Source organism: Condylura cristata, unplaced genomic scaffold, assembly GCF_000260355.1.
Source record: "Condylura cristata isolate star-nosed mole 26May11 unplaced genomic scaffold, ConCri1.0 scaffold00019, whole genome shotgun sequence".
Taxonomy (NCBI): domain Eukaryota; kingdom Metazoa; phylum Chordata; class Mammalia; order Eulipotyphla; family Talpidae; genus Condylura; species Condylura cristata.
The window spans coordinates 2701611-2728690 of NW_004567120.1; the positions used below are offsets into that span (position 1 = coordinate 2701611).

Here is a 27080-nt window from a genome sequence, read left to right on the forward strand (position 1 = left end):
AAAAAAAAAGTCTTTTATTACTAAAAAACAATATTCAAATCAGCATTAGTATATCAGGTTAAAACTAACATATAAGAGTAAAAGCAATTTATATACATTTATATGAAGAGAAATTTCAAAATTTACATAAAAACAATATGCAAATCATAAGACCATATATTTTCATTTTGACTTATTCCAAATGATAGGGGAAACTTTAACTGGTATAGAACAGATAAACTAGTTGCTGTGAAAGCATACTAAATGTGGAGAAGTTTCCAAAGTGTTAAAAATCTCATAGCTAAGAGTGACTTTTTCAAATTTTATTTACTAATTTATTTTTTGAAAAACATTTATTTATTTATGCATACAGAACTGGGTCAGCAGAGGTCTGCCATACCACGTGGATCACCTCCAGTATGGGCAGGGATCAAACTCATGCTGAAATGGCTTCAGCTTCTCAGTGCTGTGCTTTAACTCGCTGAGCCACCAAGGAGGGCCCTATTTATTAATTTAAGAATCCTTGTTTAGGCCCTCCCTGGTGGCGCAGCAGGTTAAAGCACAGCACTGAGAATCTAAAGCTGCTTCCGCATGAGTTCGATTCCCGCCTGCCCTGGAGGTGACCACACGGTGTGGCAGACCTCTCCTGACCCGCCCGCTGCTCCCCTCAGCAGTGTACTTCATCAATCTGCCTGTTCTGCTCCCCACTCTGTCTCTGGTGAAGCCTCTCACCGCCCCTGAGCCTCTGGCTTGTACCCCAGTTCTGTATGCACAAATAAATAAATCTTAAAAAAAAAATCCTTGTTTATTTTTTCACAATATAGGATTTTTCCCCTCAAGTATGTTGAGTGACTATTTCAAAAGAAATATAAATATATATACTTATCTTGAGATAATATATGTATTATACACTAAAATTTATCATAGATACAACTAAACTTGCTTGCTGCTTAGCAAGAACATATTACTTAACCAATGACTCTAAAAATAGCAGCTGTCTGCTTTATTTACAATTGGAAAGACATGGAAACAGCCCAAATGCCCAAAAGTGGATGACAGTATTAAAAAGATGTGTACATATACACAATGGAATATTACTGAGCAACCAAAAAAAATAAACACATGTCTTTTGCAGCAACATGGATGGAGCTGGAGAAGATCATGCTTAGTGAAATAAACCAGAAAGAAAAGGAAAAATACCGGATGGTTTCACTCATAACAGGAGTATAGCCAGGCGAGAAAACAATAACAATAATGAAGAACTATACACCAGAGACATTTTTATGGGGGTGGATGGAAATGCACTGAACTGTGGTGCACACAGATGATTTGGTGATGGGAAGCCCACGGGGACTGCAGCTGGGATGAAAAAATGCATAAAATGATATAAAAATAAACTATTATACTATTTAAAAAATAGCAGCTGTCAAACTAATTCCATCAGTTAGCCATTAGGAATAATTCACCTATGTGACTTCAAAAGTCAACTATTGATCATCATTGATACTCAGCATTTGGCCCCATTCACAATGGGGCTATACAATTAGAAATATATTAATAAACTTTCTAAAACCTAACATCTGCATCTAGCTTCCTAATCAAAGGCTATATTCTATTTTGAGTCCTAAAATATTCTTGATAAAGATTTAGGTGATTGATACTTAATATTCAGTATTCATGCATGTGGTGAAATTGGTACAAAACATACTCCTCATGGGAGTTAAATTAATATCAATAACTAGGCAAAAATTTTTAAATGCCAGTTAAAATGTACAATGTAAGCATCCTTTGACCCATATTTCAATATCTGCGCATTTATCCTAAATATACTCAAAGATAGATAAATCAATACTCTCTGCAGTGTAGTTCGTTATGTTGGAAAACTGGAAACAACCTAAAACCTTGTGAGAAATTAAGACAATGAAACTAATGATGGAATTAGTGATGTATATCTCTATGTACTAACTTTGAAAGAGACACAAAATATATTAGATTCTTAAAAAGTTTTAGTCTGTATTATGATTCCTTTTGTATTTAAGTAACCACCTCAAGTAGGGTGATTTTACCTATGGTATACACATATGTAGTGAAATAAAAGTTTGGCCTTTACTTTGAGTTCGTAGAACATAAGACTGAAACCCCTAGAATTTCCTGACTGTTAAAAACAAATCGTTGTACCTCTTGATGTTTGTGACACACCAAACAGTATGTTAAGAATTTTATTTATGGTTTAATTTTGAGGCACATGGCATCTTCTGGGCCACTAGAGACTAAGATCACCCATATGAATGGTCAAATCATGTCTATATAACCAAGCTCACCATCTACAACACCTCGGATGCAATGAATATGCCCAGTAGGCAATAATACATCACATGTGCCATCAAACATCCTTGCTGGGAGACCTAAGTCTGGGTCCTGTCCTAGGTGCTTTTTCAGTTTTCATTTAATTTATATACTTTCAGTGTAATAACAAATAACTGCAAAAGCTTTTCTAAGTTCTGTGAGTCAAGGTAAATTACTGAACCAGAGGCAGCCTTGGGGACTGCCAAATATTATAATATGAAATACATACTCTAAAAGAAAACAATCTGATTTTTAAATAGGATCTGAATAGTTATTTCTGCAAAGAAAATATAGTCAAACAGATATACAGAAAAATAATCAGTATCACTCGTCATTATGGAAATGCAATCAAAACCACCATGAGGTATCACATCATGCCTTTATAATGGTTACTATAAAAAAATCTGTAAGAATTAAGTGTTGGGTGAGGAGGTGAGGACATGTACTCTGCACAAATACAGTTTGGAACACTGTAAGAAGGGTCCTCTAAAATGTAAAAATAGAACTACCATAAGATCAAGCAACCCCACTTCTGGTTATCTGTCCAAAAGAAATAAAATCATTATCTCAAAGATGTATCCGTAACTCCCATGATCACTGCAGTATTATTTAGAACAACTAAAACATAGAAGCAACTCAAGTGTCCATCAACAGATGAATAGATAAAAAAAACTGTGATAGGCACACAATGGAATATTCCTTCAGTCATGGAAGAAGAAAATTCTGCCACCTGTGATAACATGGACAGCCATTGAGGGCATTATGCCAAGAAAATAAATCAGACAGAGAAAAACAGACACAGTATGATCTCATTTCTGGGGAATATTTTTTTTAAAAACGTACAGAGAACAGATCTATAGGGGAAGAAAGGGTGCTGAAGTGTTGTGAATATGGTCAAAAACTACAAATTTCCAGCTATAGAGTAAGTCCAGGGACATAGTGGACAGCAGGGCACTGAGGGTTAGCAAGACTGTTTTGTATATTTGAAAGCTGCTGAGAGCAGACCTTTAAAAATTTCTCATCTAAAGTAAGACTATTTTAATTGAATATTGTTAACTAAATTCACTGTCATGAGCATAACACAATATATACTTTTAAATATACCAAATCGTGTTGTACACCTAAAATTAATAATGTTATAGGTCAAATATATATCAACAAAAGTTTTCAAAAATACATCCTAGTATAAGCACAAAAATATTCTAGAAGGTTTTGCAATAATGGGACAGGGAGGAAGGTAATTTTTATTTTACACTATATGTTTATTGTGGGTAACTTCATAAAGCCCACTTTCATCAATGGACAGATAACCAGACACACTACTAAATGAATTGGATTAATGAGAAAATCAAATAAATAAATAAATAAAACTCTCAAGACAAAGAATGATGAAGTCATCACATTCCAGAATTTAGGGGACATAGCAAAATAAGAACTAAGAGGGTGATATGTAACAACATAGGCTCACATCATGAAACAAAAAGAGCTCAAAGAAATAATCTTATCTCTCACCTTAAGGAACTCGTAAAAGAAAATCGAACAAAACCAAAAGTCAGTGGAAGGAAATAATAAACATTAGAGCAGGAAATAAAATAAAACTCAGAAAGATACAGAGGATATAAGAATACTTCCTAAAACATTTTGTAAGGCTAACATTATCAAAATATCAAAGCCAGACAAAGACAACACCAAAAAACTACAGACCAATTTTCCTAATGAACAGATACAAAAAAGCTCAACAAAATCTTAACAAATCGAATTCAACAATGCAATAAAAAATCATACACCATGACCAAGTGAGATATAAGAATACTTCAGAATCAGAAAATCAATTTGTGTGATATACATCTATAAAAGGAAAGGTATAAAAACATATCAATTGATATTAGAAAATAATTTGTAAGATTCAATATATATTTATGATGAGAACTCTCAAAAAACTGAAGATATGACGATAATAATAAAGAACAGGGGTCTCCCTGCTGATACAAGGGGTTAATCTCAACACTATGAAGCTATCAACAGTCACTACAGCCTGAGGTGGATCCCCAGTGGAAGCTGACCTACATGGGAGCAGCTGACCTCTCCTGCCCACTGCTCCCCTCAGAAGTATATTTCAGTCAACCCAACTATTCTGCTCCCAACTCTGTCTCTGGTGAATTCTCTCACCACCCCCACCTCTGGCCTACACCCCAGCTCTTGTATGCATAAATACAATCAATAATAATAATAGTAATAATAATAATAATAAAGGCAATATATGACAAATCCACAGCTAATATCAATCCCCATGATAAAAGTCTGAAAATTTTCCCATTAAGATCTGGAATAAGATAAAGACGTTCACTTTCACCACTACCATTCAACATAGTACTGGAAGTCCCAGTCAAAGTAATTATGCAAGAGAACACTATAAAAGGAACCTAAACTTGGAAAGCAATAAAGCTATCATTTGCAGACAACAAAATAATGTGCATAAAGAACCCTGAAGAGTCGTCCACTACAAAGTTGATTGAAACAATAAAATAGTTTGGCAAACTTGCAGGGTACAAAAGCAATATACAAACATCAGTTGCCTTCATATATGCAAACAATGATCTAAAAGAAACTGTCTTTTAAATCACATTTGCAATGGTATTAAAACATATTAAGTAAATTACCAAAGAAGATGAAGAACATACTGTAGGAAGAAAACTGTAAGAGATTGTTAAAAGAAATAGAGCGATACAAAGAAATTGAAAACTAATACCAGCTAACAGATTGGAAGAATTAAAGTTGTCAAAATGGCCATCTTATCCAATGAAATATATAAATCCAATACAATTCCTATTAAAGTCTCATTGACATTCTTGAAGAATACTGGCATATTCTTCAATATATAACAATATTACTGAAATGCATATGGAACCACAAAAGAGCCAGAGCAGCTAAAGCAATCCTGACAGAAAGAGGAAAGGTGATCATACTCCCAGACTTCAAACTTTAAAATAATCAAAACAGTAAGGTACTGGAAAAAATGGACACATACACAAATGAAACAATTTATTGCCCAGAAATAAAACCACACCTAAATAAATAGTTAACCTACAATGAAGAAATTATGAATATACAATGAATCAAGGAAAGTCTCTTCAATATATGGTAAATCTGTACAGTGCATGCAAAAGAATGAAACCAGACCACTCTCTCACACCATACACAAAAATCAACTCAAAATTGACAGAAGACCTGAAACCATAAAATACATAGAAGAAAACATAGGCAAAACATTCCACAGCATCAGTTTCAGAGATGCCTATGTATTCAACTCCAACGTCAAGGAAAACAAAAGAAAATATAAACAATTGAGACATCAAATTCAAAAGGTGGTACAAAGTAAAACAGTCACTAAAACAGACCCCAAATGAATGAGAAAATATGTGCACACCATACATCTGAGAAGAAGCTGAGATCCAAGATCTAAAAGGAACTCTTTAAACTCAACAAAAAGAAAACATCCAACACAATGAAAAAATAGGTGGAACAGCTAGAGACACTCAGCAAAAGAAAAAAAAAAAAAGACATGGCCAAGAAATGTTCATCAACTATTGTCAGAGAAATGCAAATCAAACCATAGTGAGACACAGCTCACACCTGTTAAGAATAACCCATCTCAAAATGACCAACAACAAGCTATGGCAAGGATGTTAAGTAAAAGGAACCGGCCTACACTGCTGATGAGAATGTAGACTGGTTGAGTTCCTATGGAAAACAGTATGGAGGTGTCACAGGATTAAAAAAAAAAGAGATCTACCGTGATCCAGTAATTCTACTCTTAGGTATCTACCTAAAGAATACAAATACACTAATTTAAATGGACATGTGCACTCCCATGTTCATCACAGCACTATTTACAATAGCCAAGCAATGGAAACAACCTAAATGCAAAAATACAATCAAGAAGATATGGAATATATACACAATGGAATACTACTCAGTAATCAAAAAAGTTAAAACTCAAGCCATTTGGTACACATGAATGGAAACTGGAGGGGATTAAGCTAAAAGAAGTCAGAAGGGAAAAGACAAATATTGGATGGTGTCACTTACAGTGGAATCTAGAAAAATAAGTATCAAAGACAATCTAACAAAAAATCCTAACAACCTGACTACAGAAATGAGGCTAACAAAAAAAAAGGGAAAGGGAAAGGGCAAGAAGAAAGTGGAGAAGGCAAACAATGCACTGTGGTTGATTTGTTGGTGAGTGTGGTTTACTAACTGAATGGGGAAATCCCTTAACTTTAAAATGCAGAAAACAATGTAAGATAACACTGCCCCCATTAAAAAAAAAATCAAACACTGCTGAGGGAAGCATCAGGAGAGACAGGAGAGGTTGCCATGCCATGTGGGTCTCCTCCTAGGCCAGGTATGGAACTCATGTTGCAGTGGCTGGTGACAGCTTCATAGTGCTGCGACCTAACCCCTTGAGCTACCAAGAAGACCCCTAAAAATAGTATTTTTACATAATAGCTTAAAATAGTCTACCTACATTGATATAAATCAATGGCTAAATAATTAAAGGATAAGATAGAGTAAGAATCTTTCCTAAGGAAAAATTCCAATAGATGTGTAGATAATGACCATGACAGAATGGAGCTTGTCAGAATGGAGCTTAATTTCGGCCCTTCCCCCACCCAGATGGACTAAATTTAGATGAAACTAGATGCAGAAAAATCTAACAAACACTACCATAAACAAGCAATGAACATTAATATTGCCAGTTTTGTCATATGGAGCTACCAAACCCCCAATATATGATAATATTTGAATAATACTCAAGACTTATAGAAGATAATGGAAATTAAAGATGAAGAAACTTTTATGGACCAGAGGATAAAGCCACGATGTAACAATTGAATGCATCATTTCTTGGCCTCTTGGCTAAGACCAAGTGTAGTAACAGTTGAATGCAATATGGTATCCTGGATTGAATATTGAAGCAAAATGTGGACATTGAGAAAAATCTGGTGAAATTCAAAACAGCCTAAAGTTCTTTTTTATTAATATACCAACAGTGTATCAATTTATTAGTTTTCACAAAAGTACTATGCAAACATAAGATGGGTACAAGGTAAAGAAGGGTACTCTATTTCAACTCTTCTATATACCAAAATATATTCCAAAATATAAGGCCTTTTAAACATCACTAAATGATTTACACGGAAATGACAAATGTTAGTAAGCATCTGAGAGTGTTGTTTTAAACTGTTTCAAGGAAACTGAAAAATTATCCTCCAAGACTATACAGTAGTTTATAGTTCACAGATTTACAACAATGTACATAATTTAGGAAAATAGGTTCAAATCTCCTCAGACATATGTCACTACAACACATCCATCAGCACAGCACCCAACAGGGGGCCCCTCTTCATTCTGCTCCCACCTCCAACCACTTTCCTCCTTTTATTAACTTCAATTTGGCAGGGCCTGTTTTGGTTTAGTTTTCTAAGTTCCTTTGTTTTGTTTATCTATACTCCACACAAGTGCAATGAGCCAGTACCTGCTTTTTTCTTTCCATCTTACTTCATTTAGGATATAATTGTCTTAAAAAGAGGCAAAAGGCTAGAAACTTTCAAGTATAAATTAAACTACATCTAAGGATCTAATGTATAACATTATACAGTTGATAACAATGTATTATGTAATTTAACTTTTTTAAAGGTAAATGAGTGGTGACACATGTGTAAATGGAAAAAGGGAGATTCTTCACAATGCATAAATACATCAAGTCATCACATTGCACATGTTAAGTATCTTGCAATTTTGTAAATCAACCTCAATAAAACTGGGAAAGAATTAAAAATAAAAAGCCAAAGCCATGAATTCTAAAGAAAACTGCAATTTGACAATGAAAATAAGAGTTTCTAATTTTTTAACAAGTTAGATGCTTCTAACAAACATCTGAAGTCTCAACAGTGTCTTAAAGTAATGTGATATGACAAGATAGTTTGAGATGTTAAAACAAAAATTATAGATACAAATAATGAATAACTAACAGGTAATACAACTTGTTGATTTCCCAGTGGCAAATAAGAACCCAATATGTGAATTTACATCATGAAGGTAACTGTTGTAAAACCAACAGTATTACAAATATTAACCTTCCATAGTGCTGATCCTTTAAAAGACTGAAGAAAAAAATGTAGTGATTTTTTCTGACAAAAACTTGGGAAAGAAACATACAGAGCATTTTCAGAGTATGGAGAAAGTTACTTTTATCAACAGATATTCAGGCAGTGGGAAGCTTCTGCAATTGTCACATAAGCACATGACATATTTTTCTTTACAAGATCTCCCTGTCAGCCTCAAATACTTCCAAACCTGGAAAGGTGAATTCTTCACACCCGCAACATTAATGGAGATTTTATCTTAATGACATTAATTATATTAAGAAAACAAAAGACAAAAACCCAAAGGATAAATAAAACAAATATAACTACTTAATAGTTGCTCAATTAGCACGTGTTACATAAAATATAAATACATTCTTTAATTCAACTTCCTTCTTTATCGCAGTGTCTGTTTATATCTTACCTGGATCAACCAAAGCTTTATTAAATATTTCTTTAAGTTTCCTACTCTTCACATTTCTTCCTTGAGCAAGATTTCTGTACATCTCATAGCCTATGATCATAACACCACCATCTTCTTGCCACCTCTGTAGCATGTAGCTTCTCTCCTGGGGACGTTTCACTGTTGCCAATTCAGAGACCTTTTGTGGAGAAATACAGATGTGTTAAAGTATCTATTGCGAATGTATGACTACTAAGCATGTCCACTGAATATGCATCACTGGTAACTAAAAATCTTTTTCTTTTACAATATGCAATTACGCAGTTATTTTAATAACAGAAAATACTTCAAATCATACCTCAAGCTTCTCATCATCTTTTAGTCCCTCTTGCCACTTCTCAAATTCATTCATCCAATTCAAAGCAGTATTAAGAGGACAAACCACTAAAGCTGTGCTGAAATCCAATTTGTCACACAAAAGAACTGTATGAAGAAAACTTACCACCTACAAGAAAACAAATTAAGTTGGCATCTTCATTTAAGTATCTGCTAAAACAATAACAAATTAAGCTGTTTTTGTAATTTAAAGGTTGGGTGATTTAGGTTTTTTTGCTATAAATAATAAGGCAACCAATCAAGTCATCATCTCCCACGTAAGTAAAATACAGAAAAATATTTTAAGTCAAAATATAGTGACTTCAAAAACATGCCTTCCAACTCTGAAGCCACATGATTTCACAATAAATATAAAAAATACCAATTTGGTCCTCCCTGGTGGCGCAGCGGGTTAAAGCACTGCACTGAGAAGCTAAAAAGCCACTTCTGCATGAGTTCAATTCCCGCCTGCCCCGGAGGAGACCACATGGCGTGGCAGACCTCTCCTGGCCCGCCGGCTGCTCCCCTCAGCAGTGTACTTCGTTGATCTACCTGTTCTGCTCCCCACTCTGTCTCTGGTGAAGCCTCTCACCACCCCTGAGCCTCTGGCCTGTACCCCAGTTCTGTATGTACAAATAAATAAATCTTTAAAAAAAATACCAATTTAAGAAATAAACACATCAGCTACCAAGTTCCTGGTCTCCAAAGAATGTCCCTAAAAGTACTTAGAAGATACCATTATCCACATACAAGAGAATTATATTACTTACCATTCCAAAGTGTTCTTACTAACATAGCTTTAGTAATTACATTATGGCTTAAAAATTTTATATATATCCACTAATTTCACATCTAAGCCACGCACAAATAGCAATAATTTTAATATGAAAAATACTTTACATTGTCATTACTACAGGGTCACAGACTGCTAAAAATGTGTGAAGAAACATCATTTCCACCTCACAATCCTTGCAGATTTTGCTGGCTATGCTATAACCATTTTCTTTCATTTCATTAGGATTTCTCTTCAAATATCACCTAATTTAAAAAAATGCTTTCTCTTTCCATTCTGTTAACCATATTATCTGAAAATATTTTATTTTATTAAAGTTTCTCTCCTTCATTAGAATATAATCTTCATGAGGAAAGAATCCTTAAATTCTTGTACACGGCTTCATCTCCAACCTGTACAACTGTGCCTGTGACATAAATAATACAAAAAATATGATTGAATTAATAAGAGCAGAAAACCTTCAAGCTTTTTAGTTCTTACCTGTAAAGTCTTACCAAGGCCCATGCAGTGTGCGAGAATGCATCCTGAACCTGGAGATTTCTTTGTTTTTTTCACAGACTCACAGCAGCAATCCCACATAAACTGAACACCTAGAAATGACGTTTTTTAAAGTACAAGTTACATGCCCAAGTTAAAAAAAAAAACTAATAAATATATCAAAATATAGCCAAAACTTATACAAAGTAGAATATTTTTAAATTACAGATCTAAAGAATCTCTTAAATATAAATGGCAAATCAACCCACTTTCCCTGCTAGAGTTAACTAGGGAAAAAAAACCTGAACACATAGGGTAAGTTTACTTCATTCATTTATCTGAGCTATTTCTGCAACCTTCTTCATACCCTGGAATGGTCCAAAGAAGGAAATGATTCCTATGAAATATATTTCAGGCTTATTAAGTCAATCAGGAAAACAGCCCAGGAAATAATTACCTCTCTTTTTATTCAGCAATTAAGCCTGAACAACAAAAGGGATTCATGACCTTTGGAAGAGGAACTGTAGAATTTCCTTAATAAATACATTCATACATACACTCAAAACTAACTTACTGATTCCACTGTAAGAAAGCACAGAATAATAACTTGGTATCTTTCTAATAATATAGGGGCATTACTAACAAGCACACCCAAAAATGCTGAAACAGCATTTTCTGAAGAAAGCTTTTAGCCAATGCTACCTATGCCCAATGGCTTTAGTCATGACTACAAAGTGCTATCCATTTGCCATATATACCAATTTGTAAATAGCACTTACTTGTCCTTTGATTACATTCATTTTATTTCAATTATTCTATTCGTTGTTCTTCCTCATTTGCTTATGCAATTCCATAAAAGTAGGTATCATATTTCTTTTAGTCACTAATATATCTCTAGTGCTTAGCAGAATATGAAGCACAGAGGACCGAGAGAAAACACAGTAAAATTTTACTAAAAATATTCTATTCATTTAACAGTTCTTACCATCTACTTGATGGGGCTTCAATTTGATGACCATATTTCTATGAACCTGTACTAAAGGTTCTTTGGTTTCTTCATCTTCATCTAAAACCAATTTTGTTGTTATGGGACACTTGGTGGGTGAGGCATCTTCAATTTCTATCACCTACAAAAGAAGGAATTAGAGATAGCTAAGCTCATAGAAATCTTTCAAAAAATGATGGCATATTAGTCTTACCAAGGGAAATTTTCCAAACTACAAACACATATATAATAACTTGGTTCAAAAAAAGACCAGTATATAGAACAACATAAAAGACACTACAAGATAGTTTTAATCATTGTGGAAATGTCAGTAGTTTTATCTAGCTCATTGGTTCTCATACTGGGTATTTCAACATACATGATAGGTAGAGGTGTGAAAAAAGAAGTGTTCTAAAACTATTTGATGACACCACCATTAAAATCTGAATATAGACACATGCCTCCTCCTCCAAAGAGGGATGGTTATTCTTCTAAAGGACACTTCAAACCGTGGAAGGGCACTTATGGTTGTCAAAAGAACTGGTCAAGACTGATATTTAATGTAGGTAGAAAAGAAGGTAAATATAAATAGATTTTGCAAAGTGAAAGATAGTCCCAAGGAAGCACTGTCCCATGTCAGATGCCAAAAAATTCCCACTGAAAAACACTGTAAATATGTTACGATCAGGGAAAAAATCTTTTAGAAAACACTGATTTGAGGACCACAGGCTCAAAAACATTACAAAAACATATTATACCTTCTAACAGTGAATGGGAAACAATTATCTCACATTCCTTATTTCAAAGAAAACAAACATCAATTTGTATACACAAGTATGTGTTCATATATTTCTTGCTATCTTATCCTAATGTCTATCGAATTATACAGTATATTCAAGAACTCTATGCTATATATGGTAGGTACAAGTATACCATTTTACAAATGAACTAAACTGAAGGGCAGATTAGTTTTATAACTTACATTAGAACAAACAACTACTAGGTATCACAACACTAAGATTAACACCCAGAAGGCTGGATACTAGAGTCCATTCTCTTAACCATTACACAATACTACTTAAATAAAGGAAACATTTGTATTAACAGCTTATGGCTCTATGACAATCAATTCAGACTCATGACTTGAGGGCCCTACCTGGTGGTACAACAGGTTAAAGCACAGCACTATGAAGCGATCCACAGCCACTGCCACATGAATTTGATGCCTGGACAGGGAGCTGACCCACATGGCCAAGAGATCTCTCCTGTTTTGCCCGCTCCTCCCCTCAGCATTTTATTTCAGTAATCTCCCTGTTTGCACCCTATTCTGTCTCTGGTGAACCCTCTGACCTCCCCCCACACCTCTAGTCTGTGCCCCAGTTCTTGAATGCATAAATAAATATATCTTAAAAAAAAAACTCAAGACTTGAAAATTAGACATTGTGATACTTAAAGAGTAAAATTTTAGTCACCCTTTTCTTATTTCATTCCCTACAGATATTTCAAATATAAACAAAAGTAGATACAATAGTATAATGAGTGCTGTTACCCATTATTCAGCTTCAAAAACTAGCAACATGTGGCCAGTTTTGTTTCACTGATGGCTCCAACCCATTCTACAAATTTTCAGATTCCACAAATGATTCTAAAGCAAATCCAAAAGACCATGTAATTTATATGTAAATATTTTTAGAATGTCTCTTTAAAATGACACTCTAAAGCCATAACTACAGTACAATCATCATATGAAAAATAAGTCAAAATTTATAATGAATTACCTACTATAATGCACTTACATAAAATTATAATATACATATATTAGGTAACAATGGATAGAACAGAAACAGTACAGGCCATTTAGATATAAACTCTACTTCAACAAAATGCTTAGACTCTCCATCTGCAAGTTAGAAGATTATAAATAGCACTCACAAGCTTGTTACGGAGTTTACATAAGGTCGTGTATCAAAGTATCTGGTATAGATAAATATTCACTAAAACAAAACCAAGCAAAAAGTGTAAGATCTACATAGCTTCACTGTTATTCCAATATTTAAGAAATAAATCATACCAAATTCTCTAAAACCTCTTCAAATAAAGCAGAAGGATATTTCAAACTCCTTCTACTAGAAGGGCAGTATTACCATAATAGCAAAACCACATAAAAACATATCAAAGGAGGGCCCTCCCTGGTGGTGCAGCAGGTTAAAGGACAGCACTAAGAAGCTAAAGCCACTTCAGCATGAGTTTGATTCCTGCCCCAGAGGTGACCCACTTGGCGCAGCAGACTTCTCCTGACCTGCCCGCTGCTCCCCTCAGCAATGTACTTCGTTGGTTGGCCTGTTCTGCTCCCCACTCTATCTCTGGTGAATCCTCTCACTGCCTGCACTTCTGGCCTATACCCTAAATCTGTATGAATGAATGAATGAATATCAAAAAAAAAAATGAAACTATTCACTGATAGCTCTTAGGACCACTGATGCAAAAATGCTGAACAAAATGATAGCAAATCAAATCCAAGAATGTATAAAAAGAATTATACATCATTACCAAGTGGCTTTTGTTAGAAGTATGAGAGAATGGCTAAGTATTTGAAAACCATTATATTGATAGTTTTCTAAAAAAAAAAAAATTCACATGATCATATCAATAAAGATGAAGCATCTGACAAACACAATACATTTCCATGAAAAAAATTCTCAGTAAACTAGGAATAGAGGAGCTTCCTCAACTTAATAAAGATAGCAAACATCATACTTGGTGATAAGAAACTAAGGGCTTTCCCACTAAGATCAAGTACAAGGCAAGGATGACCCTCCTCACCACTCCTTTGGACAATCATACTGGAAATTCTAGCTAATGCAGTAAGAAAAGGCAATAAAAGGTATACATATTGGCCCTCCCTGGTGGTGCAGCGGGTTAAAGCACAGCACTGAGAAGCTAAAGCCACTTCCACGAGTTCGATCCCTGCCTGCCCCGGAAGAGACCACATGGCGCGGCAGACCTCTCCTGACCTGCCCGCTGCTCCCCTCAGCAGTATACTTCATAGATCTGCCTGTTCTGCTCCCCTCTCTGTCTCTGGTGAATCCTCTCACCCTCCACGTCTCTGGCCTGTACCCCAGTTCTGTATGAATAAATAAATAAATCTTAAAAAAAAAACAGTATACATATTGGGAAATAAAAAATAAAACTGTCCTTGTTCACAAATGAAATGATCCCGTATGCAGAATATCCAAATAGAATTAACAAAAAGAAATCCTGAAATCAATAAGATTATTGCAAGACTGCAAGATAAACAAAATATGTAAAATAGCTCATTTATGTATCAGCAATGGACGCTTATCATATGACCCAATAACACAGTTCCAAAGAAAATGAAAATGCAGAGGCATTTTCATTTATACAAATGTTAACATGATTCATAGCCAAAATTAACCAAATGTCCATCAACATATGAATATAAACAAATTACAGCCTATGCATAAAATGAAATAGTACTTAACCATAAAGACAGCAAACCACCCAGTACATACAAACCTGGATGAATCTCAAAATTCACCTTGAGAAAGAAGGCTTACAAAAAAAAATTATGACTTTATTCACATTAATGTTTGAAAAAAGTGAATCTATAGTAATAAAAGTAGATCAATTATTTCCTGAACAGGAAATGATGAAAGTTTTGTAAATCCTAACTGATGTGATGGCTACACAGAAGTACACTTTTTTTTTTAAAGATATATTTATTCATACAGAACTGGGGTACAGGCCAGAGATGCGGAGGGTGAGAGGATTCATCAGGGACAGAGTGGGGAGCAGAACAGGCAGATCGACGAAGTACACTGCTGAGGGGAGCAGCGGGCGGGTCAGGAGAGGTCTGCCGCGCCATGTGGTCACCTCCGGGACAGGCAGGGATCAAACTCATGAGGAAGTAGCTTAAGCTTCTTTGTGCTGTGCTTTAACCTGCTGCGCCACCAAGGAGGGCCAGAAGTACACTTTTAACAAATTACTTGCACCATAAACTTCACATGGGAAATATAGCATACATAACCGGTGGCTTATATAAAACTTTTAATGGGCCTTCCTTGTGGCGCCACGGGTTAGGATGCAGCACTGCAAGCTAGCTGCACCCATGTCAGTACAAGTTTGACACCCATCCCAGAGGTGATCCACAAAGTGCAGCAGACCTCTCCCGACCTGCCCACTGCTCCCCTCAGAATGTACTTCATCCACCTGCTTGTTCTTCTCCCCACACAGTCTCTGGTAAAGCCTCCCACTGCCCCTGCACCTCTGATCTGTACCCCAGTTCTGTATGCATAAATAAACAAATCTTTAAAAAAAAATAAAACTTTTAATTTCTCAGGAATAGTTTACTTATGCTGAACCATCGCTAGTAGCTAAAAATGGTGAATTTAACATACTTCTTTACACAATAGCATCAGAGAACAGTTACAATCCCACAAGTAATAAAGTAGGAGGAAGACCCTAGCAGCAATGACATGTCAATAAAATTATGAAGTTAAAGGTATAAGGACAAGAGTCAAACGATAAAATACAACAGAAAAAACTGGAGTCAAAGAGGGAGCAGATGCAATATACACCACACAGCTCTGTTCTGAATATTTACGAAACTGTATCATGTGAATAATGATGTTTGAATCATAAATGTGATAAATTGAGACTGAGATAATGAGAAGAGGAAAATGGCTTTAGTGGGTACTTTGAGTGTCAAATTCACAACTTTGCTATAATAATGGTAATGTCTAAAACTCAGAAATGAAAAAAATATTTTATAAGTCTATTCAATACAAACATACCATTAAAAATAAAGACCAGCTAAAAGAACTAAAAACTACTACCCTTGAGTATAGTCTAAATAGAAGAGAAGATGATGGTATTTAGCCTTAAGACAGTTATATCATTCTACCAAAGCACATAAATTAAATGAGATACATTTTTTAAAATTCAGAAACATGGTGACTCAAAGAAAAGGATATGGACTATGTTAGTGCACATTTATTTGAAGCATAAGAGAAAATACAGCACTATTATACACAATAATTATAATTATGTGAAGAATATAATAAATAAATAATTATGTGAAGAATATATTAAATAAGATCAAGTAAGAAATTATGAATTCAGTATCTAAGAAATGCTATTTGTTTTAATTTTTAAGTAAAACTAACATTTCAAAAAGAAACAACTAAACATAAGCATCACTAAGTAAGATGCAAGAGGAAGCATATATTACATCTCATGATTATTATTGCCAAAATAAAAACTGAATTTTGAATCTGTTCAAGCTTCTATATCCAATGTCATTTATAGGACATAATGGAGTCAGTGTAAATACATCAAATTCTACAAAAAATTATCTGGTTTCTTAAGCAAATATTCTATAAGGAATGGGGAAAAAAGGAAAACTATAGATTTAAACACAGTTAAGACACACAGCATCCACATGCCACATATAATATGTACTCAGGTCTTCTTGGTATCCTAATTCACACCAATGATTTTTAAAAACCACAAATGTGAGGGAGAAAAAGTATATTTTTAATAGTGACTAGACGCTGAATGATTATGGAACTATTGTTAGTAATGGCACCACAGTATGCTTAATAGGTTCTCATCTTTTCACAATATATGCAAAACTATTATAGATGGAATAATATGATTTGAGACACCTACAAACTAATACAAAAGTAAGAGAATATATCAAGTAACACAGGACATGTGCTGGTGAATGCTGTGGCTACATAATGGGTACACAGAGATCAATAATATTATTTCCACCACCAGTATATGTTCTTGAAAGCTTTCATAACAAAAAGTTTACTGAAATATTGAAGTAATTATGTTTAAATTTTTCTACCCTTGATAAAACAATCACTTTTGTAATCTTTTGAAATTTCTTTTATATGAAATGTTTCATAAATTTGCATGTTATCCTTGCACAGTGGACATCTAACTTTCTGTGTATCATTTTAATTTTAAATCTACCTGTTACTGAAGCAAGGACAATCCAATGACAATTTTTAGGCTGCATAAAATACTGCTAGTAAAGAAAAGCACCTGTTAATAGAAATCCACTATGAATATACAAAAGTGATATATTTAAAAACTGTAAATATCAGTGTACCTCTCTCAATTTCTCTCTCTCCCGTTCCCTCTCAGCAATACGTTTCCGCCTTTCTTCTTCTTCCTTAAGAGCATTTTGTGTTTCTGTCCTTAGTTTATCATCCTTAAGTATCTTTCGAATTTTCTTTCTGCCTTTTCCAGGAGACTTGGAATCATCATTTTCATCTTCTTCCTCCTCTTCATCCTCCTCCTCTTCTTTATCTTCATCAGAATTACTCTATGAAATTAAAACAATTAGAAGTAAATACAGCATTGTCTGATTCATCACTTCATTTTCTAATAATTAGTATACAAAAGAGGTAGAAAAATACTGAAATTTTCTTGAATTATATGTTGTAATAAAGGAGAGTCTTAAAAAGCAGCCATTAAATGAGGCAAAGAATTGGCAGACATTTCTCCAAAGAAGCTATAAAAATGTCCAATATTTTCTCTCATATGTGGAGGTTAAAGAAACAAAACTAATGAAGAAGCAAAATCAAAAATAAAAATATAGACTACAAACAAAATAGTGGCCACTGGGAAGAAAGAGGTAAAAAGGGTCAAGGGTGAAAGAGGTCCTTTGTATGGTAAGGGATGGAACTAGACTCTTAGTGAATGTAATGTAGTATATACAAGGGTTGGCTTATAATGCTGAATACCTGGAAACTAAGTAATGTTTTAAAACCAATGTCACTTCACTAGTGGTAATAAGGACACAGAAGAACTGTAGGTCCTATGCTTTGGGAAAACAGACAACAGTTCAAGAAAAAATAGTTCCTAAACACTGAATTAACATAATCCAATAATTCAATTTAACAGATTATAATGAAAAGAATTAATACCAGTAAGTCAAACTATCTCTGTATACCTATTTTCACAGTAGCATTGCTCAAAATAGACAAAGTGAAAAGAAAACCTTAATGTGCTTTGGTTGTTAAATAGGTAAACACAGTGAGGTACATGTGTACAACAGAATATTGTCCAATTTTAAAGAAGAAAGACACTCTGACATCTGGAGACAATAAGCATTTTCTGAAACCATTTTTATTGAGATGTTCCACTTAATCTCAGCTAAATACATTATCAATAAAACCTGAAATTTCAAGCCCAGGCAAAATATAAACCAAGGACCAACACTAATGAGTCAATAAAGAGTTTATAGTGATTTAACCACCTATGACTTAAAGAACATACTCATCAGATATTTTTTTTGTTAAAATGAAAGACATGATTTTAAAATAAGTAGATTTAACTGAAAGGGTCATGGAATGAGTCACAAAGTTAAAGTATACCTAACAAGCCAAGAACATCATCTGCTCAAATTAAAATGAAAATTCAACTGCTTCCAAGAACTAATCTTCAGTAAAGAGAGATTCAAAGACTAAATAATATTTAAAAGCTGTACAAATTTGAAAACAAAGGAAATAGAGAAATCTGATACATGCACAACATGGATGAACCTTCAGCACATTATGCCAAATAAAGCAGACACAAAAGGACAAATATGTAATTACTACATTTATATAAGGAACCTAAAATAGGAAAATTCATAACCACAGAAATTAGAATAGAGCTTACAAGGGGATGGGTGAAGGAGGGAAGGAGAGTTACTTACTGCTTAATGGGTATAGATTTTCCAATTATAGATGTAATGAACCCCCAAAGAGAATAGTGCTGACAAAATAAAGCAGGTAACAGAACTTATACTTTATATAATCCTGCTTATATATAAAAAATTCAAATGACTAGAGGAAATTATTTCACAAGTTACTCAAAATAGTGTTTTATGTCTTAGGAAAATAGTACACTTCACATCAATTTTGTATCCCCACAAATATAAAATAAGTTAAACAACCTAAAATTTTATTAGATTAAGTTAAGGAACAGGAAAAAACTGACATAGTGTCAAAATTAATGTTTCTACATATATATTCTGTAAGTCAGTCCTCCCATAAATGTAAACTAAATGAGTAAAATTCAACTAACAGAATGCAGAAGAGTTAATAGTATATTTATTAGTCTATTGTAAAGTTCATGCAAACAGTAAATATAACCTTGTTTTCACTGGATGAATCTTCTTGAACCTTAATGCGTCGCCTTTTCTTTTTCTGTTTATAACTCCGCTGATTCTCTTCCAATTCTGCCTTCTTTGCAGACCTAAGAACATTTAGAATGAAAAAATATTTCATGATGAATTTCCTTAAAAGATTATTTCTAGAGTTAGAAATTGGTACACTAAGTTACATTAATCAAGAGCATATATTTCTGGCATTAAAGATAGACACACAGATCAATGGAAGAAAAATGAGTATCTAAAAGAAAAACTTAACATTTTAACCAATTCATATTTTAAAAAGGTATCAAGGGCCCTCCATGGTGGTGCAACAGGTTAGGACATAGCACTGCAAGCTGGCCACAGCTCCTTCAGTGCGAGTTTGATCACAGCCCAAGAGGTGATCCACATGGCACAGCAGACCTTTCTTGACCTTCCCGCTGCTCCCTTCAGCAGTGTACTTCCATCGATCTGCCTGTTCTGCTCCCCACTCTGTCTGTGGTGAGTCCACTTGCCGCCCCTGTACCTCTGGCTTGTACCCCAGTTCTGTATGCATAGATAAATAAATCTTTAAAAAAAAAAGGTATCAAGACAACCCAATTGAGAAAAAAAGTCATGCCAGCAAATGGTGCTAAGAAAACTCGATCTCTACCGGCTAAAGAACAAAGCTGGATGGACCCCTATCTTGCACTATACAGAAAACCTAATTGGAAATGGATCAAAGGCCCTTTAAGATAAATGTTATAGCTAACAGAGTGTCCACTATCTTATTGTAGAAAGTGAGAGTATGGTTATTTTGCTATATTAAGCTAGGGAGAGAAAAAAAATGAGTTCCTTGAGACAGTTTGAAAAAAAATATGACAAGTCTTAAAATTGCAAAATTTCAACCCCCAAATGCCACTTTAAAAATTAGTTTGAAGAAATAATCATACAAGTACATGAATATACATATACACATACATATAGGTGCATATGTATGTATATATCATTAAAAACAATGCTGTGATAAAAAATTATTTGTCAATATGCAAATATTTTTATGACAATATTATCTACAGTAGAAAACATAAAGAACAATCCAAAAATGCAAAACTGGAAGTTTACCTTAAATAACATTTTATAGAGGTCCAGATGGTGGGGACAGAGAAGGGTCTAAGTCCTAGATTTGGAGCTAAAAAACTCTTTGAAGAAAACAGCCATAAATTTTTGTGATGTTGGATTAAGGAATAGATTCTTAAATATGCTAACAGAAAGCACAGTCAAATAAATAAACTGAAACATGAATGGATACTGTCAAGAAAACTCAAAAGAACCCACAGAATGGGAGAAAATGTTTGGAAATCATCCAAGTTATTTTATGACAAATGATAAAAAGACAGGCCAATTAAAAACTAGAAAAATTTTCTTCAAAGAAAATATCCATCAGGCACATGAAAAAATGCTCAACATCGTTATCTTCAGTGGAGTTGAAGGCATTCTGCACCTGATATCCTTTAAGTGCGGCTGGGTGTGGCAACAGTGGGAGTTTCTTGATAGTCACCTAGAAGGCTGTACGACAGCTACCTGGAGGCCCACCTCAGTAGGTAAGGCTTGAGGCCAGTCCAGATCTTGCTGGGTTGCCAACTGTGACCTCCACCTCCCGCCCACAACCCCCACTCCTCCTCGGGGATCCAACACCCACCTTTATAAGCAAGATGTTTACAGGTAGCACAACCAACAGCAGGCAGTAGGAGGTGGTGAGCATTTTACTGCCTACCACCAACAGCTCCACTGGGGCTCAGGCTGCTGGCAGTGGCATCAGCAGGCAGAGGTTCCCCTTCTATGCCAACCCAGGACATGCAGACTCACTGGGGCTGCAGTGGCAAGGTTAACTGATGCTGGAGCAAGCTCCTGCAGAGCAGGTAACAAGTCCATCAACTACTGTTCAAGAATGCAAGTAGAATTATAGGGTCCCAATGGGTTAACTGCAGGCAGTATAGAGAGGGCCATAGAGTTCTGGACCAACATGGCAGGCTCCTAGCAGAATTATCTTGCAGCAGCTGAGAGCCAGTGCTGCTATACCCAGCGCACTTAAAGGATATCAGGTGTATAGTGCCTCCAATCCCACTGAAGGCAGCTCCAGTTCACAAGCACATGAACTTCCTCTCAGGTCAGGTCCTACCAATAACATGACCCGAAAGGAGACTCACGGGCCTCAGCCTGGTATCTCAAAGTGCTATTTTTGGTGGTGTAGTCCAACAATTTATAAAGAACTATTAACACTGGTATCTCTAACACTGTCTCCTGGTAAACAGTGATAATCAGCATTACTGGCTAGTACTATCTAGCAGTAATGGCAAGTGACCAGCATGCTGTGTTCTAATCACATCTGAGTGAAGCCCCACATTTCTGATCACCTGGTACTGCCTCCCCTCCAGTGCTACTGCCTCCACTGCTATCTAGTCCAGCATCCAGTGCTTCCTGTTAGTGCTTCAGGCTGTTGCTGTGGACTACAGTGATGTCATCTCAGCAGTCCCACCTATGAGAATCTCCAGCTACTTCTGTGAGTTGGATTCTGACCTACTGCTTGCAGGTATGCAATGAGCTCCACACAGTCATTGATGGGACAGCACCATCTTGAACAAGCAGCCTTTTGTTTGTGACTTCTGGACACTGTGAACTATCCAGGCTCAGACAGCCAGCCACTTGTTGCCTTAGAAACTCTTGTTTAGCCTGTTTGTTAAATAAACCCTTTTATTGCTGTTCCTTGAGTCTGAGTGGTCTTGCAATTGTATGCACAGGTGAGAACTCATAGACACTGAAATGTCCTCTACCTTTGTACTATCCTTTGTCCTTCTACTATACTGGTATAGCCCTGTTTCTGTTAATAGCCTTATTAAAAAAAAGAAAAAGTAAAGAAAATGGGTTGGTGATAATGTGGAGAAAGTAAAAGCCTTTTGTACAGTTGGTGAGAATGTATAATGGTATAAACCACCTCTATGGAAACCATTGTGGAAGTTGCTCAAAGCCGTAAACACAGAATGACCATATTGACCCAGCAAGACACCAAAGATTTTAAAAGAAGAAAATGAAGAGATATTTGTATACCCATGTTGATAGCAATATTATTGACAATAACCAAAAAGTGAAAGTATACCAAGAATTCATCCATTAAACAAAATCTGTGGTATATACATAACAATGTAAGATTATTTACCCTTATAAAGGAAAAGCATGCTACAATATGGATGAAGCTTAAAGACAGAGTACCTGAAATAAATCAGTCTCATAAAGATAAATACTGTATAATTCCATTTATAAGGGTACCTACAGGAGTCAACTCATAGAGATAGAAAACAGAACAGTAGCTGCTGAGGGTTGAGGGAAGGCAAAGTGGTGAATTACTGTTTAACATGTAGAGTTTCAACTTTGTAATACAGTGAAAGAGATTGGTTATAGAATAATATGAATATATTTAACACTAAAGAATTGTACAGCTAATGGTTTAAATGATAAATTTTGTATTACATGCATTTTACCATTATTTAAAAAATAATTTAAAAAATGAATCAAGTGCTGATACAAAATACAGCATGAATACCCTTGAAAACATTCTACTAAGAATTCATTCATTAAAAAAAATGTATATATTATATGACACCATTCATATGAAATGTCCAGAACAGGCAAATCCATACACAAAAAAAGTAGACTAGCTTTAGTAGGAGATGAAGGCAAGCAGAATGAGAGTACAGGGCTTCCTTTTGAGACATGGGAAATGTTCTAAAATTAAGATAGTGGCCATACTTCAAAGCGCTGTAAATATTTCAGGAACCTCTGTATTTTTACACTTAAATGATAAAATTTGTGCTATATGAGATATAGCTGTCTTTTTTTTTTTAAAAATTTATTTATTTGTGCATACAGAACTGGGTTACAGACCAGAGGCTCAGGGGCGGTGAGAGGCTTCACCAGAGACAGAGTGGGGAACAGAACAGGCAGATTGACAAAGTACACTGCTGAGGGGAGCAGCGGGCGGGCCAGGAGAGGTCTGCCACGCCATGTGGTCACCTCCGGGGCAGGTGGGAATCGAACTCATGCGGAAGCGGCTTCAGATTCTCAGTGCTGTGCTTTAACCCGCTGCGCCACCAGGGAGGGCCAGTCTTTTTAATCTTCATTATCCCTATCATTATTTTCTATTTCCCCTAGCGTACAATATATTCTCAGGGAATATATCTACAAGTATCATCTAAAGTACTACTCAAAAAGAAAAATCTCAACTGTTTTAAAATTTGTAAATGGAGAGATAAACACACTCACAAATACCAAAAGATATGCATTTGATAAACTATAGAAAGATCATAATATTCAGGAGAAAATAAAAAAAATTAAATGGACTGTATTATCTAAGATATGCTAACAATAAAATAAAAATTTAAATAGTAATAGAGACTGCACGAATAACAATATTAGTACTAAAAACAATAATTTCCATTCGAGGAGCACTGACTATTTGCCAAGCACGCATTGTGATAAGCCCTTTTACATGCAGCATTCTCCTTTCATGCTCACAGTAATCAATACTATGAGTGCTAGTATAATCCCCAATTTCACAAGTGAGAGAAGTGAAGACAAGTATCCATACAAATAGAAAGCAGTAATTTCAGAAATTAGATGAGGAAGTCAATTTATAAGGACTCCAAACTATTTACACTAAAACTGAACTGAACACAAACCAAAAATGGTAGGGTTTTCTCACACTGAAATTCCACCTAATGCAGAACATACAATTCACTATAATGTTTACATATAATTTTTAAATTACTGATTTTTTATTTGAAGCTCATTTCAAGTCAAAATATTAAATTTTATGTTAAAAGTACAGAGTGATTCTATAAATGAAATTCCTAGAATTTTTGAAAAAAACAATGTAATATTTACCTTGTTCTGGGCCGCTGTTCATCTTCAGATTCACTAACTTCTTCACTAACTCCTGATTCCTGAAAATCAGAATCTTCAGAATCTTCACTGCTCACTTAAATTTAAAAAAAAAAGTTATTAAATATGTCCCATAGGAATGAAAAGTACTTAACTAGTCAATAACTTCACATTAAAACTTAGAAGATTGTGAGATGAGTATCTGTTGTACATACATTAATGTATGTACATAATGTTAAATGTACAAATGAGATTAGCCCATTTAATGATTCATATGGGGCTAAATATGACTCAACTGCATTTGAATTATGATTAATAAACTACCATTCCATTAAAGTAACCATACTGAAATGAATTCTGGTTATTCAAAACAAGAAAAGTAAGCTGGCCAAGATGGAATAATGGCAATCACAGACTCTACCATTTATGACAACTATAAACTAAGAATAAATAGGTAAAGAAATGACTTAAGGACTCTGAAAAGGAAACGGTAATAGGCAAACCAGAAACTTAAATCAAAACATGAATAATGACCTTTATAATACTTGGAGAGTTTGGGGTAAGGGCTATGAGTCATGGGCTTTTTTTCTCCTTCCCTAGTTTTGAAATTACGACAGGCTGAATTCCAAAACTATGCAAGTGTGCTTACTGTAAACTTTGTGAAAAACTATTTCTAACTAAAGTCTGGGGAAAATGGGCCAAGTCCCATCATATCACAACAATATAAAATAACTCTTATTTATCTCTCCAAAATTGTATTTCTCTGTACCTACAATGCAGGTAACTAAAATCTCAGAAGGTACATCATTCTAGCCAGAGGAAGTTGGGCAGGGAAAATACAACGTGGGTTTGGAATATCTTCTTATGGCAGTAAGTAGAGAATACTTAAAAAAAAAAGATCAAAAGATCATATCAGAGGACATGATCCAAGCTGAAGGAATTCCCAATAGCGAAAGCTGGGAAAATCTGAAACAAAAATGAACATTTGAATGGTTCTCCAGTCTACGGAGTGTGCTACACTTCTCAGTTCAAAAAATGTTTTCCTATTCCTAATGGAAAAGAAGAATTCAGGGGCCTCCCTGGTGGTGAAAGGGGTTGGGGTGTGGCATTATAAAGCTGTCCCTAGCCACTGTGGTATGGGTTTAATCCCTGGCCAGGGAGGTAGCCCACATGGATTGGCAGACCTCTCTTGTCCCACCCACTGCTCCCTCTGCAGTATATTCAGTCTATCTACCTGTTCTGCTCCCCACTCTGTCTTTGGTAAATCCTCTCACCCCCACATCTCTGGCCTGTACCCCAATTATTGAATGCATAAAAAAAAGTAAATCCTTAAAAAAAATAAAAAGCATGTTAAAAAAAAAAAAAAAAGCAGGTGAATTCACCTGCCCTTCAGGAGTTAGGTAGTAAAGTGTTCAGAAACTACCCCTAACAAGCACAATTCCTTTGAACTTTTGCAAGCCAAAATTCTCAGGCAAATTTTATATTTAACTGGTCAAAGTATATGAGATTAGTTAACCTATGATGTCTTCCTCGACTCCCAAGTAAAAGCACACAAAAGCACACAAAAGAGACGTACGATGTATATAGCCTCGTGTACGTAAGTATTTACTGCCAAGTTGACAAGAGCCTCTAGTCTGTCTTATAAGTATAGTCGCATTTCCTATTTTTCCTTTCCCTCCCTATGTAGTCCAGCTACATATTAATTACATCCCTACCATAATACTTGTACTCCCTCCACCACCATGTACAAACATTTGTCAAAGGCTTTAATTTTTTTCCGCTATGTGTATTCTAATTCTCCATATCCACCTGTTCCTCACTTACAATGTCATCTGTTTGGTTAAACTCCTAATGTCTATGAAATCTTCTCTGTGAATAACTCCCATCCTCCAAGAAACTAAAGAAAATCTCTTTTCTGGTACAGTATAGCAATACCTCTGCTATACAAGACATCCTCTGTGGTATTATAGTTTCTAATAATAACTAAATATTATTAAGGCAGTGATTGCCAAGCCTACTAAAATTCAGAATCACTGAGATGCTGTTAAAACATAAATACTTAGTTTTGACCCTCTTCAATTACGCTTTCACTGAGATGCTGTTAAAACATAAATACTTAGTTTTGACCCTCTTCAATTACGCTTTCAACGGCTTATGGCTCATCCCTGTCACTAATATTATTTTAAAATCCCTCAAGTGATCCATGTGCAGTCAGGTTGAAAACCACCATTCAAAAAATGACCTGTTTATGCCTTCAATGTTTACTAAGATACTGGAAACATTTAACCACTCAATGTGGAAGAATTCAGACTTTTAATATAATGAAAGTGTAATCTGACTACATATAAGTTTTACAAAAACACTTGCATTAATCTACCTGAATTAATGGCATAATCTAAAATGCATCTTATTTAGACAAGCATTATTTCTTCCTGTAGTTATAGGCAATCCTTTATTTTCTACATAGCCATTAGGTATATTTT

At 35.0% G+C, this 27080-nt stretch overlaps 1 protein-coding gene across 4 annotated transcripts in view; it reads right to left on the bottom strand.

The window, feature by feature from the left end:
* Window positions 1-27080, bottom strand: part of ATRX (alpha thalassemia/mental retardation syndrome X-linked) — a 211434-nt gene that overhangs the window by 87091 nt on the left and 97263 nt on the right. For all 4 annotated transcript variants that reach the window (XM_004685605.2, XM_004685603.2, XM_012727135.1 and 1 more), the window contains 7 exons: window positions 24601-24694; window positions 19682-19784; window positions 17650-17865; window positions 11508-11649; window positions 10526-10635; window positions 9236-9382; window positions 8899-9076 (listed from right to left, as the gene is read on the bottom strand). In XM_004685605.2, the coding sequence (XP_004685662.1) occupies window positions 8899-9076; window positions 9236-9382; window positions 10526-10635; window positions 11508-11649; window positions 17650-17865; window positions 19682-19784; window positions 24601-24694 (990 nt within the window). The remainder of the gene's footprint in view (window positions 1-8898; window positions 9077-9235; window positions 9383-10525; window positions 10636-11507; window positions 11650-17649; window positions 17866-19681; window positions 19785-24600; window positions 24695-27080) is intronic.